This window comes from Globicephala melas, chromosome 3, assembly GCF_963455315.2.
Source record: "Globicephala melas chromosome 3, mGloMel1.2, whole genome shotgun sequence".
NCBI classification, from domain to species: Eukaryota; Metazoa; Chordata; class Mammalia; order Artiodactyla; family Delphinidae; genus Globicephala; species Globicephala melas.
In genome coordinates, this window is record NC_083316.1 from 125,077,081 (window position 1) to 125,092,128 (window position 15,048).

A 15,048-nucleotide genomic window follows, 5' to 3' on the forward strand; every position below is an offset into this window, starting at 1 on the left:
ATGGAATATAGAAAATAATACAAATGAATCTGTTTACAAATCAGAAACAGAGTCACAGACATAAAAAACAAGCTATGGTTACCAAAACGGAAAGGGAGTCGGGGGGAAGGATAAATTAGGAGTTTGGGATTAACAGACACACACTATTCTATACAAAATAGATAAGCAACAAAGATTTACTGTATGACACAGGGAACAATATTCAATATCTTGTAATAACCTATAATGAAAAATAATCTGAATAAAAAATAATACATATATATGTAACTGAATCACTTTGCTGTATACACAAAACTAACACAAAATTGTAAACCAACTATACTTCAATTTTAAAATAATAGTAATAATAACCGTTCCTCATTATTAAGTACCGACAATGTGCCAAGTTCTGTGCTGAGAATTTTCCACCCATCATCTCGTTTAAGCCTCTGTAACAACCCAAGAGGTAGCCATTCTTCTTACCTGCGTCTCAGAGGAGGAAGCAGCTTTGAAGAGGGCATATAATTCCTGTGGTGGAGCCAGGAGCCAATTCCCTCCTCACTGACTGAAGAAACCAGTTTAACCACTCTTATCGGTCAGGATGCTTTCAGCTGCAAGTAAAGAGTGCCTCTTAAAAGTGGCTTAGGGGCTTCCCTGGTGGCGCAGTGGTTGAGTGTCCGCCTGCCGATGGAGGGGACACGGATTTGTGTCCCGGTCCGGGAAGATCCCACATGCCGCGGAGCGGCTGGGCCCGTGGGCCATGGCCGCTGAGCCTGCGCGTCCGGAGCCTGTGCTCCGCAACGGGAGAGGTCACAACCGTGAGAGGCCCGCGTACCGCAAAAAAAAAAAAAAGTGTCTTAGGGCTTCCCTGGTGGCACAGTGGTTGAGAGTCCGCTGCCGATGCAGGGGACATGGGTTTGTGCCCCGGTCCGGGAAGATCCCACATGCCACGGAGCGGCTGGGCCCGTGGGCCGTGGCCGCTGAGTCTGCGCGTCCGGAGCCTGTGCTCCGCAATGGGAGTGGCCACGCCAGTGAGAGGCCCGTGTAACGCAAAAAAAAAAAAAAAAAAAAAAGTGGCTTAAACAAGGAGAACACATATCATCTTCCACAACCAGAGAGAGGTCCAAGGTGCAGGGCTAGTCGATTCAGCAGCTCAGTGATTGAGCAGCTCAGTGATGCTGTCGGGAGCCCAGATTCTTGGCACCTCTTTATTCCATCCTTGCCCAGGTTCTTTCCATTGCTCCCCTCCACCATTCTCAGGTGTGACTCCTCAGGTTTACAAGAGCCTGCTGTGGCTCTAGGCATCATGTCCTCACACAATCACATCGAAAAACAGGAAAGAAATTTCCCTTTGAGTGTCTCTTTTAAGCAGAAAAACCTTCCCAGAAGTCCTCAGTAGGCTTCTCTGCAGGTTCTGCTGGCAGAACTGCGGAAGAGGCTCATGCCCTTGCTACAAAAACAGATGGGAAATTGAGTAATTGGCATTTTCAGCCTCAATAGTTGGAGGCAGGTGCCCCATTGGCAAAGAAGAGAAATGGGGCAGACAGGGAATGGCCACTGGGTAAATGAATCAGAGTCTTGGCCACAGCCACTGTCCCTCCCCTCAGAGAATCACAAGCACATTGCCAAAAGTCCTATGAAGTTCTTTGTTTAATTTAATGTTGCAAATTTTGACATAACTGTTTAAGAAACGTTACACTTACTTTATTTCATCCATTCTAAGATATATACTTTTTTCACATTTTGACATCTCTGATGATGAGATGTGGCTTAAAGGGAGCTCCTTTTCTGACCTTTCATTCTATGATTCTTCTAGTATCATCCCCACCACAGCCCCTTGAAACAGGTGGCTCAAATTTGCAAAAGTAGACTCAAGAATGTTCCGCTGCTCCCTGGCTACACACAGGCCCAGCAAATATTTACTTATTGAGCATCTGCTGTGAAGCAGGAGCACTGAGGATACAACTGTGTGTGCAAGGCAGGTGTGAGCTCTCATGTAGCTCTGGTCTAAAAGAGGAAACAGATTGTAAATAAGTAAACAGAAAAAGAGATGGCTCACAAAGTTAACTGCCACAGAGACACAAATAGGGCACCAAAAAAGAGGAGCAGAAAGAAACTCACTTCATGCCCTTACTGAAGGATGACAACAAAGTACCAAGGGAAAAGTGGGGATGGGAGCATTCTGGGCACAGAGAACAGCGTATGCAAAGGCACTGAGATGAGTAAAAGCTTGATGTACCTGAGGAACTAAAATGCATTGGGGCAAAGCAAAGGAAGGGGAGAGTGACATAACAAGAGGTGGGAAGGCAGGCAGAGACCAGAACATGCAGGGGGAATGGGAGGACACTTCTCATTCATGCAGGCTTCGTGGAGACTGTCTGGCTCGCACTATGGTTGTTAACCTACCAGAAGCAGGGGAGAATTGCTCTAAGTCTAGCCACTCAAAGTGTGGTCCCCAACCAGCAGCACTGGAGTCACCAGGGAGCTTGTGAGGAATGTAGAATCTCAGGCTCCCTCTCAACCTACTCAGTCCGAACCCATTTTCCCTTTTTTTTTTTTTTTTGCGGTACACGGGCCTCTCACTGCTGTGGTCTCTCCCGTTGCGGAGCACAGGCTCCGGACGCGCAGGCTCAGCGGCCATGGCTCACGGGCCCAGCCGCTCCGCGGCATGTGGGATCTTCCCGGACCGGGGCACGAACCCGTGTCCCCTGCGTCGGCAGGCAGACTCTCGACCACTGCGCCACCAGGGAAGCCCCGAACCCATATTTTAATAAGACTCCCAGGTGATTCACACACAGTGAAGTTTGAGAATTGCTGCTATAAACCATCTTTCTTTTTTTGGACAGACATAACAACATTTTGTGTCTGACTCTCTGAAGTTCTAGAAGGGATCCCTTTACCTGTGCACATGACCTCTCTGGACACTGGAGGGCAACCTTATGTTAATAAAGCAGAACACAACCTGGAGGGCCACAGAAATCACAGAAGGTTAGAGCTTAAAACCAATACAATGGTTGCATTTTGCAGCCACAGAACAGGCCCACTGAGCATTTGAGCAGATCAGGACAAGCAGCCAGTTCTCCTGCATCCAGAGCTGCTCGTCCTCACAAGGCACCTGGTGTGGAAACATGGGATCTGGCTGTGGACGGTGTCAGCAGCTGCAGCTGGTCACTGAACAGAGCCAAATGTAGAGCAGAAGGGCTTGGAATTTAAGGGTAACAAAGCACGGCTAAAATTCAGAGATTATGAATTGAGTTTGCAGAGTTATGCCAATTCTGTTAATGCCCCATGTGTAATTAAATTTTTTTTTTTTTTTTTTTTTCCGGTATGCGGGCCTCTCACTGTTGTGGCCTCTCCTGTTGCGGAGCACAGGCTCCGGACGCGCAGGCTCAGCGGCCATGGCTCACAGGCCCAGCCACTCCACGGCATGTGGGATCTTCCCGGATCGGGGCACGAACCCGTGTTCCCTGCATCGGCAGGCGGACTCTCAACCACTGCGCCACCAGGGAAGCCCTCTAAATTTTAAATACTTTATTCCACATCAGACTTCAAGTTGCCAAAACTCTTGATCTCACAGTGATAAATACCTGCTTTTACATACAGAGCTGTGGGCCACTGCCAAGCTATTTAGAAGCCCTAGAGCAAGACTCTAAATAAATAAAACCCAGAAGCCATGACGACAAGGGCTGGCGTCTCACTATCACCCAAGCGTCCACTTGCCTCTTCACCTGGCCTCCAATGTGATTGGCACAGGTGCACGGGCAGAGACACCAAAGGCCTGCAGTTGCCCCCATGGCTAGTCCTCAGGGCAAATAAGGGCCAAGTGTACAGATAAATCAGGTCAAAAAAGTAAGGTGGACATCTATGCCCATGACCAAAAGGGTTTCCTCCTCGGGGGTAAACTATCCTAGTGTTTCCCAAATTTCAGTCACTCAAACACCACCTCTACAAGTTTCATCAGATTATTTATTTACATAATGCTATTTATGTGATACTTTTCTTTCAATTGACTCGTTCCTAACTCTTCCGTTTATCAATATCAAATAAGGACCGATTTTATGCTGTTAATGCAAATTCAAATAAATTCATAACTCTTCAAATATGTTGGCCTGAGTCACATCTACACTTACCTTACATATTCAGCACTAGTCTGAATTCCACACTTTGGGAAATATTGTTCCCTCTGACAGAAGTGGGAGGGAAGTAAGGATGAGTATTCCCTCACTTTCTTCACGAGGACTGGTCTTCGAGAAGCTAAAGGAAAACAAACTGAAGATGCTTCAGGGAAAAGAAAACACAAGTACTTTGACAATCAGGCAGGACCTGGTCAGCCCCAGCCAACCCAGGGAGCCAAAACTCTCATATTCCACCAGGGACTTCCTGTTTGCTAAGGTTTTCATTGAATACCATCCCTCCCGCTGCTGGTCTGGGTTGTAAACACTTTGCCTATGTGGGCACTACCCTGAGCTGTGGCAGAAACATGACAGCACCATGGCTAGACTCAGCCTCTCTGAGTACAAATCTCAGGCTCACCATTTACTAGGAAGGGTTATGGGCTAAACTGTGTCCCCCCCAAATTCATATGTTGAAGCCCTAACCCCCATTTCCTCAGAATGTGGCTGTATTTGAGACAGGGCCTTTAAAGAGGTGATAAGTTAAAATGAGGCTGTGAGGATGAGCCCTATTCCAATTTGACTGATATCCTTATAAGAAGAGGAGCGTAGGACACAGGGAGAGACGCCAGGGATGTAGGTGCACAGAGGAAAGACCAGGAGATGAGGCAGCAGGAAGGCTACCATCTGCAAGCCAAAGACAGAAGCCACAGAGGAAACCAACTCTGCTAACACCTGGCTTGTGGACTTCCAGTCTCTAGAACCAGGAGAAAATAAATTTCCATTGTTTAAGCCACCCAGTCTGTGGTACTAATATGTTTTGGGGGGTTTTTTTTGTTTGTTTTATTTTTGGCTGCATTGGGTCTTCATTGCTGTGTGCAGGCTTTCTCTAGTTGCGGCGAGTGGGGGCTACCCTTCATTGTGGTGCACAGGCTTCTCATTGCAGTGGCTTCTCTTGTTGCAGAGCGCGGGCTCTAGGTGTGCGGGCTTCAGTAGTTGTGGCTTGCGAGCTCTAGAGCGCAGGCTCAGCAGTTGTGGCACACAGGCTCTAGAGCGCAGGCTCAGTAGTTGTGGTGCACGGGCTTAGATGCTCCGTGGCATGTGGGATCTTCCTGGACCAGGAATCGAACCCATGCCCCCTGCATTGGCAGGCAGATTCTTAACCACTGCACCACCAGGGAAGTCCAGTCTGTGGTATTTTGTTACAACAACCCTAGCAAACTAATACACCACATGAAATTAGACTTGCAAAACAGGAATAACAGCACTTATTTCATTAGCTGGTAAGGACTGAATGATGTGCTTCAGGCAGAGCACCTGGCTGCAGGGGAGGTGTGTTTGCTCATCATGTCCCCCATTCTTAGATCAGGTGCTTCACCCAATCAGTGCCCCCTCTGGGCCGGTGCTGGAACTACAGGATGAAAGGCAAGCCTTTCTCACCTTAATTTCCACCAGTAAAGGTGTGCAGGCCTGGAGCCTTGTGGCCTTCCTTGCTACAGATTGAGACACCACCTGAAGACTAAACAGAGGAGGGTGGAGTCAGGAGATGGAAAGAAAGTAACCACTCTGTTTGTGTTCCTGGATCTAAGCTTACCTTAAATCCAACTTCACCCTTCAAATCCCCGGTTACCTTCTGAGCTAATAAATTGCCTTTTTGGTTTTAGCTGGTTTGAGTTGTGATTATGTCACTTGCCACTAACACAGCTGTGACAAACACAGTGGCCCCCAGGGTGAATTAATATTGTCAGCTTCGCTCTCTGTGTGAGGGAGATCACGCGATCCCAGTTTTAGTAGTGCAGGCATCTGTCCCCGCCAGAGCCACCGACGGGCCATGGGACTCACTAGGGAAGCCTAGTGAGCACATGTGAAGAGGTCAAAATGTGCCTCGGTCAGTCATAGAAAGTGCTTGTAGGGCCTGCACCAAAAGCCTTGTTTGCTCCCAAAGCTCTCTTGTAGATAAAGAATTCATTGTCATACAAGAGAAATGGGACTGCCTAGCACAGAGAGTCTTGCCCACCTGGATCAGGAGAAACTGTCAATTTGTCCTTCTGACAAAATAACAGCACTACTTAATTTTTTAAAATATACCTACAAAATGCCACCCCTTCTCAGGCTCTGTGGGTAACAGGAGCTAGAAGCTCCATAGTCCTCGTATCTAAGGGTATCAGATGTTCCTACAGGGAAGGAGGAAGCTGGCAGAATCTATCACATTTCCAATGGTCTGGTTTACACAAAACTCCCTGCAGGGGGCAGCCTGGATGTGTGGCTGAGATTTCAGTGTTCCTTAGTATTTCCATAAGCATCTGACAATGTCTCCAGAGGAAACCCACTTGATTACAATAACTTGCATTTTTACACTAAGCACTTTACAGATCTCACTTAATCCTCTGGGTACAACTTTCATCCTCATTTTACAGATGAGGAAATTGAGCACTTGATAAGTAATTCATTCATGGTTGAGCCTTTGATAAGTAATTCATTCAAGGTTTCACAGCTGTATGTGGCAGAACCTGACATCAAGTCTAGCGCCCTGGACACCACTCCCGGTTCTGTCTCTAAGATCTTGTGTGATTTCAGGCAAGCTTTCTTCCCCTCTCTTGGCCTCAGTTTCCTCATCGGACAAACGAAGCAATCAGACTGGCTTATCTCTCAGGCTCCTCTCAGCTCTAAAGTTTTTCTAGTTCCAGGTTTAAGAAATTCGCTTTGGACTCTGCACCCTGGCGTCAGCCTGCAGCCTAGAAACGAACAGGGAGAATGCAGCACAGCCTTTCAAAAGAGAGTTCGTCCCTTGGGGGCTTCCCTAGTGGCACAGTGGTTGGGAGTCCGCCTGCCGATGCAGGGGACACGGGTTCGTGCCCCGGTCCGGGAAGATCCCACATGCCGCGGAGCGGCTGGGCCCATGAGCCATGGTCGCTGGGTCTGCGCGTCTGGAGCCTGTGCTCCGCAACAGGAGAGGCCACAACAGTGAGAGGCCCGTGTATCGTAAAAAAAAAAAGACAAAAGAGAGTTAGTCCCTGCTGCAGTGTTAAGGGTTGGGTATCACCTTGGCTCCCAGGTAGAGGCACCCAGCTGGACAGACTCTCTAGAAGTCTTCATGGACCCACAGTTTTTCTCAGGGTTCCAAAGGCATAGGCTGTATGCCAGCTTAAGCCCACAGGGGTATTTTAGTTGGCGCTTGCAATGTTTTAAAACAGTTGAACTTAGTTACCAACATTTTAAAATCAAAAGCTGAAATCTGGACTCCTGGGTTGTTCTGAAAAGTCTTAAGATCTGGCCACTCCAGGCCCATATTCCCCCTGGCCACACTTCCCTGAGTTGCTGGCTCCTGGCCTTTCAGCTGGAACAAGAGTGCTCTGCTTTGCCAGGTGGTCAGCTCACACAAAGACCTCCCCTGACTGGTCCTGTGGGCACTTCGGCCTGTGAGCCTCACTTAAGGAGCCAAGAGTGCTCTTTTCTTGAGGAAGGACCTGAGGGGAAGGGATGTGCAGCATTGGGGCACAAGAATAAAAGCTCCTTTTCCTCCAGACACAACAGTGCTCCGGGCTCTGTGACAGTTGAAGGTGAACCTGTGGCCTGGGTGCAGGTAGGAGCCAGGTGCCTTGGAACCGAAACCTGAAGGTACAACAAAAGGAGAGGTTTTCATCCAGCCATGAAACTCTCCTTCTCCCAGCAGCCGCCACTCAGATCTCTATCTGCTTTCCGGGGCCCAGGGTGGACCAGCAGGCATGTGTCATTTCCCTGGATAGGGGCTATAATGGGGACATTGTGCTGAGTGGAAAAAGAGAGGTTTTCATCCAGCGACCAGCATTGGGCAGACACTCGAGCAAGGGGCTCTGGGGCTCACCCTGCACAAAGGAGTTTGGGAGCAGGGCCCTGAGCCAAGAAGAAGCCCCATGGGTTGGGCTGCATGTCCGCAGCAGCAGGCAGTGGGGCTGGGAAACACAGAGGCATTGCTCCCAGAACACATCATTGCAATCTCATTTTCCTCTGCAAATAGATAAGCAAATAAACAATCCCAGAGGATAAAGGAGACCACCCCAAAAATACCTGCATTAATAGAAACCTCGTTGAGTCCTTGAGCATTTATTCACTGACTCACCCCACAATACTTGCTACTACTTACTAGGTTCCGGGCACTGTGCTAGGCCCTAGGGACCTCGCAACAAGTAAGACACAGCACCCACTCTCATAGCACTTGCAATCTGGGGGGCCATGAAGAGGTAAGGAGAGACCTAAGTAGGAAATTATGCATTGATGACCCAGTGGAAGAACTGAGAGTGACACAGTAACAGAGTCAGTTCAAGAACCCAGATCTGAGTCCCCAATCGATGTTTTTTCTTACTCTTCCCAGGGTCTCCTGAGATCACTGCTTGTCTGCTCTGAGGAATGGCGGGTTGGAGCTTAGTGAGGAAGGCACCCCAAATACTATAGTAAGGAATTTGAACTCTACATTGAGGGCAAAGGAGAGCCATCAAGTATTTTTAAGGGGGATCTGATTGGAACCATGGAACCGTCACTGTAGCAGCCACGATGGAAGCAGACCTGGAGGCAAAGTGACAGGTTAGAAGGCTAAAGTATGCTTCTCTCACTAGGACAAAGAACATTTAGCCTCCAAATTTTTCTTTCCCAGGGCTTCCCAGTTGCACCTGATAAGCTAAGAATGAGACTGGGGAGTATCATTTGTTTTCACAAGACTAGGAGCATGTGGGAGCTGAAAGCTTTTTTCCTGGAATTGTTCACTGGGACCAAATTTGATATCTTTTTACAGAGCTGGAGCTCTCCGCACAGACTCCTTTAGACAAGTACCAGGCAAACCTAGAAAACTTAGTACAACAATAAGAAAAGGGAAGATATGAGGCAGATCCTAAAAATCCTTTCCAGAGAATTGCATTCATACAGGGAAGTGGAAAAGGGAGGAGAAACCAGGCATTGGCATCCACAACTTCCATCCCCATTCTCATTCCAGCACTTCCCACCTGATACCCTACAATCTAGCCAGACCAAACTTCTTTACAGACACATCCTGCAGTTTTCTATCTCTATGTCTTTGCTCTCACTGTTTTCGCTGCCTGTAACGTTATCTTCTCATTGCAGGCTCACCCAAGTGTCTGTCATCCATTACTGTCTCCATGATCAGTAAGATATTCTTGCTTTGTCTGAATGAATTCCAAGAACACTTTATCTCTCCTCTGGCACTTTTCACATAATAATTTTTAATTAAATTATTTTGTACATATTTATCTCCTCTACTAGATTGTAGGCTCCTTAAGGATGGAGATCATTTCTACTTAGCATTAGTTCTCCCAATAGAAATTGGCACAGAATGTAACAAATGTTCCTAAGTGGACTGATGAAAAGTGGGGATAGTTTTTATGGTGACTATAGGCCTAAGTAAAGGAAAAGTACAGAAAAAAATATATAGTTATTCCTTGTCCCAAACCCACAGCCTCCTCATCCACCTCACCCAGTTTCCTAACAGCAACCAAGCTGTAGTCAATTTAGTCAACAGTGCCACCTAGTGGGCATTATGGGTAATTATTAAACCAGAACCACTACACCTTCAGAGTGACTTCTTTTTGTTAATCCTTAGGAAAACTGTGCACAGACTGTGTTCTCCCATTTTTACATCTTTCCTAGACCACAGCTCAGTTAATCCCATTTTTACATCTTTCCTAGACCACAGCTCAGTTAATTCCACTCCAAAAATTCTTCCATAGGTGCATATAAATTCCCTTTAGCTTTTTTGATTTTTCTGTTCCAATTCTCTTCTAAACATCCAGAGTCTGAAAGTTTCTTAAAGTTTCTAAAAGTTCTAAGCCTCCATCTGTTCTTGCAACAGTTATGTTTTACATATTTTTAAAATTTACTTCAAGTGAAATATTATGCTTTTTAAAGTATAAATGGGCTAGCCTGGAAACTTGACTACAATTTATAGACTTGTTTCCAAGTGTTTCAGAATTCAAACAGTGAACTTTTAGAAGTTAACCCACTTGTAAATCGTTGGTTGTCTGCTTTAGAATTTAAACTGACCTTTTCAAATTGGAAAAGTGGGCAGGAACAAAGAGGAATTGGCAAACAATAACGGCTCACAGCTATTTAAGGATTACAAAGTGGGTTTGTACCATCATTTCATTTGCCCTCCTAACAGCCTTATGAGGTCAGTATGAGGTTTCCCACAGCACAGATGAGCAAGCAAACCTCAAAGGCTTAAAGTTGTACACTTAGTAATTAGAAGAGCAAGCGATCACACACAAGTTTTCAGACTCCAATCCCGCTGTTTTTTCACTACACCGTATTTCCTCTGTGCTCATACACACATATACTAAACAAACTACTGATGCAATCTGGCGAAGCCAGGGCTAATTTCAACTTGCCCATCAAAGCAACGGAGGAAATAGTCCCAGGCCAGGAAAACGCAGGATGCTTTTTCCCAAGTCCTCCCTTGTGCCTTTGCACAAGATGGTCCCAATGCCAGAATGTTCTAAGTAAAGGAGTGGCCTAGCCAAAACTTCAAACTGTGACCTGGCCTATCTTGGGGAGGAGGAGTGTCTAGAAGGAGAACTAGGCCTGGACTTCACTTTATGAAGGGTCTTAAATTTAGACATTTCATATTATCTATAAACGGTTCGGACCTACTTTCACAGAGACACACTAATAGGATGAAAGATGTTGACATTCTTCATACAACTTTAAACTTAAATCCCATTCCTGACCACACTGGCCATAGCAATATTTTTTCTACATCCTGTAATTATTTTGGGAAGAGCACACGTAACATTGCACTGCATTTGTATGCTAAAAAAGTGTTCATTTCCACAATTTTTATCACTCCGTGTTGGCATTCTTCACGTTTTAGTGCACAGGGAACCTCGAAAGTTGGATGTGTCCCAAGCCATTGCCCACCTTTTAGCAATCCTCTCTTTCTCTCCTTTTCCTAGGTGGTTTTATTTTTTAAAGATCTTTATTACTTCACTCCTCTTTTACACCATTATTGACACTGTACCAGCATAGAGTTTGGTCCACTGTCTCGCACTAGAAGGTGCCCAGGAAAGACCTGTTTAATGGAGAAGATAAACCAAAAGCCAGGAAATGGGTGGCAGCTGCAGGCAAAGAGATTTTGATTCCACTGTTGAAAAACAGGTTCTAACAGTCTGTACAATCTGAAAATGGACCGGGCTGGGAAGTGCAGTAGTAAGCCCCTCGTCACTAGCGTAATGCAAGCAGAGCTGAACAACGCCTTGGTCTGGACGGGGGTGGGAAGCACGGGCGCGGGTACGAAAGAAAGCGTGTGAACTGGGATGTGGGTCCTCTAGCCCCTCACGGAGGGGCATGAGGACTTGCGAAAGGCAGGGCGTGGCGCGGAGCGTGTGCGGGACCAGGGACACCGCGGCCCAGGGGGCGAGGCGGGCTCCGGGTCTATTCCGGGAGCGGCGTGCAGGGGCAGGCGAGGGCGGGCGGAGGCGCTGGGCGAGCATCCTGTCGGGGGAGGGGACGCGCGGAGGGCGCTCCAGCGGGCGGGACTGGAGAGCGCCGCACGCCCGCAGCCGCCGGCCCCGCCGGAGGCACCGCGCCCTGCTCCGCGCGATCGATCGCTGGCGCCATGGACCGAAGCCGCGGTAAGAAGAAAAGTGGTGCCCACACTTGTTGCTTGGTGGGGAGGGGAAAACTGAACGATCTAGAGGCCAGAGAGGAGAAGGGAGAGACGGGCGGTGGAGCCGGGGTGAGAAGCGTGGGCGCGTGGGCGCGTGGAGCGGGTAGGGGGGGTCGAAGGCCGGGCGCTGTGGGTACAGGTGCCTCCTGGGCCAGGGCAGCTAGGGGTCTGTTAGGGACTCGTGTGTTAGGGACTCGTCCCGGAGCTGAGTCGCCTCCTGTTTGTGAAACCAACGTTTTCATACACTTGGAGTCTTAACTTCATAAAAGAATGCCCCACAGGATTCCTGAGGACGGCGAGCTCCTCGGACCCCATCCCACCTCCCCCCAACCCCCACCGAAAGTAAAATAGGGCTAACGAGTCACACTCTTGAAAACCGCCGGACATGTGAAGCCCCTACTGTTCGCACGCTGAGAAGCCCCAGGAGACGAGGTGTGCAGCTACCCAGGGTATCGGGAGGAGGAGCTGCAGGAGTGTGTGTGGGTGGCACATGGGTGTCCGAGCCCTGGCTCTGTTCCTGACAAGCTGCGTGACCTTAACCTACCCTTTTTCTCTCTGGGCTAGTGACGAGGTTAGACCACATGGTCTCTGAGACCCTTTTTTGCTTGGACTCTTTTTCAGGAGACGAGAGTATTTGATAAAGTTTCACAGACATGGTGGGGGCTTGTTGAAACTGCAATTGACAGGAGCAAAGAGAGGGCATTTATGGGGGGCATTCATTGGGGCCTGTGCTTAAGTAAAGGCCTGGACACCTCAATGGGCTCATGTCTGTAAAAAAGGTGGCCTGCTTGAACATGGGGGCAGTGTCAAAGGCTGACAACCAGAACACCAGTGTCATAACTTCCCACCTCTGGAATCCAAGGAGATCACAGGTGTGAATGCACTTGGTAAACTGGAGTGCTGTGCCAACATGAGAAGCATTATTATTCTTGTTATTATTATTATTATTAATGGAAAATTCCTCCCCTTCCCTACAATAATCTTATACCCTTCCTCCATCTGCCTGTTTGCTGTGCTAAGGCCTCCAAGGGGAAAAAAAGGAGTGGCCAGGGGTGTGGAAGCAATTAGGAAGGGCAGTGGGGGCAGGGATGAGAAGAAGAGCAGGTGTCGGGGTACCCTCCCTGCACCCCTGTTATGGGTAAAGCCAGAGTTCAGAGGGCTACAGGGGACCCCAGACTTCCAGGTCAAGGTGCTGGGGACAACTTCCCCACCCACCCCATCTCCAACACACAAAATGCTGCATCCACCCTCTATTAGGAGCTGGAAGGGCAGGCAAAAAATGGAGGGGGGCTTCTGTTTGGCTCTTTGGGGACCAAGGCTGTGATTTGTAAAGCAGTTCTCACCTGTTAACTGACTCCTGGACAAGTCTGCAAAGAGCAGACGCACTCGCCAGGGAGGAAAAAGAAAAGAGAGAAGAGGCACCGCTAATATTCCTCAGTCCCCCATCCCCATTTCCCACATTGTACATTTAAAGCAAAGAGCACTGCCCTTCACCCCATCACACCCCAAAAGTTGCCAAATACCACCCTGTCCCCAGTACAAAATCCCCATAACTAGCCTACCTGGAGCTGTGGAAAACAGACCACCCAGAGCTTTGACAGACCATGAGTGATAATAATTCACTCAGTTTAAAATGCTTAATAACTGATGCCTCACTCAAGAAGGCTGCTTCCAGACCACTCTTCCTAGGAAGCCAGACTTCCCGGGAATCTATTAGTACTCAGAATGCTCTAGGGCTCTGACCTTCTCCCCGCTACGGGCTTTCCTAGCCTACTTTCCTTCTCCTTCATAGCCCTTGTCACGATGTGCCATTACTCTAAGAGTTAGTTATCCGACTATGTGTTTGGTGTCGACCTACCCTGCCAGAATGTAAGCTTCCGGAAGGTTGGGAGTGGATCTGAGTAGTCACCCTGCTGACACCAATGCCTGGCACACAGTAGGAGCTCACTAACAGTGGTTCAAGTAGTTCATTAGTAATATGAAACACACTTTATAGTGTATCCCAAGTTGATTAATTGTAATGCTGATTTTTAAAAATACATACCACAAAATCCTCACATCAGAACAATTCTTTGTGACTTGCAAAGGCCTGCGCAAATGCGAGTGAAGTGGATGAGGCACACAGGATCAGGTCATGTGTCTAGATCCTCAGCTGTCTACCCTGAGAAACTACTGCAAACACTGTATGAATTAAAACTATATATGAACTATAATGCAAAATCTGTGTGGGTTTTTAAGATAAAATGTGAGAGACTTCACAGATCATTCCAGTGGAAATTCCTTCTTGTGCCCATATCCCCAGGAGGGTGTGAGCACTCTCTTCTTTTGCCAGGGAAATTTTAAGAAGCACAGGTCTCATTTCAGCCCCATACCGACCACGTGGGGAGTGGGACTGTCATGCCCAGGGAAGGAAACCACACTTCACTATTAATAACAGTAACAACTGAAATCATCAAGGTCTTATCATGAGCCAGGCAACATGCTCAGCTTTTTACATGGCTTCTCTTGGAAAAAGCGATGGGATGGGGCTATGACTAGGTACTGTCATTAATCCCTACCTCACAGGAAAGCAGGCTTAGCAGTGTATTAGTCAGCTAGGGCTGCCATAACAAAATACCACAGACTGGGTGGCTCAAACAACAAATTATATCCTTACAGTTCAGGAAGCTAGAAGTCCAAGATCAAGGTGCCATCTGGGTTGATTTCTGGTGAAGCCTCTCTTCTAGGCTTGTATATGGCTGCCTTCTCACTGTGTCCTCACATGGCCTCTTCCCTGTGCACAGAGAGAGAGAAAAAGAGAGAGAGATCTCTGGTGTCTCTTCCTCTTCTTGGAAGGGCATCAGTCCTGTTAGATTAGGGCCCACCTTTATGACCTCATTTAACCTTAATTACCTCCTTAAAGGTCCTATCTCCAAATGCAGTCACACTGGGGGTTAGGGCTTCAATGTATGGATTGGGGTGGGGGGGTGGGGGACACAATTCAGTCCGTAACAGCAGGATTAGATCACTGACTTTAACTTATACAGTCACTTGCCATGTGAGAGACAGAGCTGGGTTTGAACCAAAGTCCTGATCTTAAGCTTGCTGCTGGCTGCCTCTAGAGTAGGGCTTGGATGCCAAATCTTCCTGCTGCAGGTCCAGGCACCTCCATTACACCACAACTATACTGTTCAGATCTTCAGTAGCAATTACAGCATAGAAGCTCGTCATCAAAGTCAACTGACTTGAGAATGAAAACAAACCTGGGAAGTAGGATTTCTAGTCTAACAGGATATGTGTCTTCCCATGAGTAAAGCAGGATTCATA

The 15,048-nt window shown here is 47.7% G+C and overlaps 1 protein-coding gene and 1 long non-coding RNA gene across 3 annotated transcripts in view; one reads left to right on the forward strand and one right to left on the reverse strand.

The window, feature by feature from the left end:
* LOC115847468 (uncharacterized) overlaps positions 1 to 15,048 on the reverse strand; it is a 115,177-nt gene that overhangs the window by 46,912 nt on the left and 53,217 nt on the right. Inside the window, exons 6-8 of the long non-coding RNA XR_009563487.1 lie at positions 14,399 to 14,515; positions 4,110 to 4,233; positions 463 to 590 (exon numbers count right to left, since the gene is read on the reverse strand). This is a non-coding gene — a long non-coding RNA (uncharacterized lncRNA). The remainder of the gene's footprint in view (positions 1 to 462; positions 591 to 4,109; positions 4,234 to 14,398; positions 14,516 to 15,048) is intronic.
* Positions 11,618 to 15,048, forward strand: part of AFAP1L1 (actin filament associated protein 1 like 1) — a 72,828-nt gene continuing 69,397 nt past the window's right edge. For both annotated transcript variants that reach the window (XM_030847322.2, XM_030847323.2), the window contains exon 1: positions 11,618 to 11,707. In XM_030847322.2, the coding sequence (XP_030703182.1) occupies positions 11,692 to 11,707 (16 nt within the window). In that variant the 5' untranslated portion in view covers positions 11,618 to 11,691. The remainder of the gene's footprint in view (positions 11,708 to 15,048) is intronic.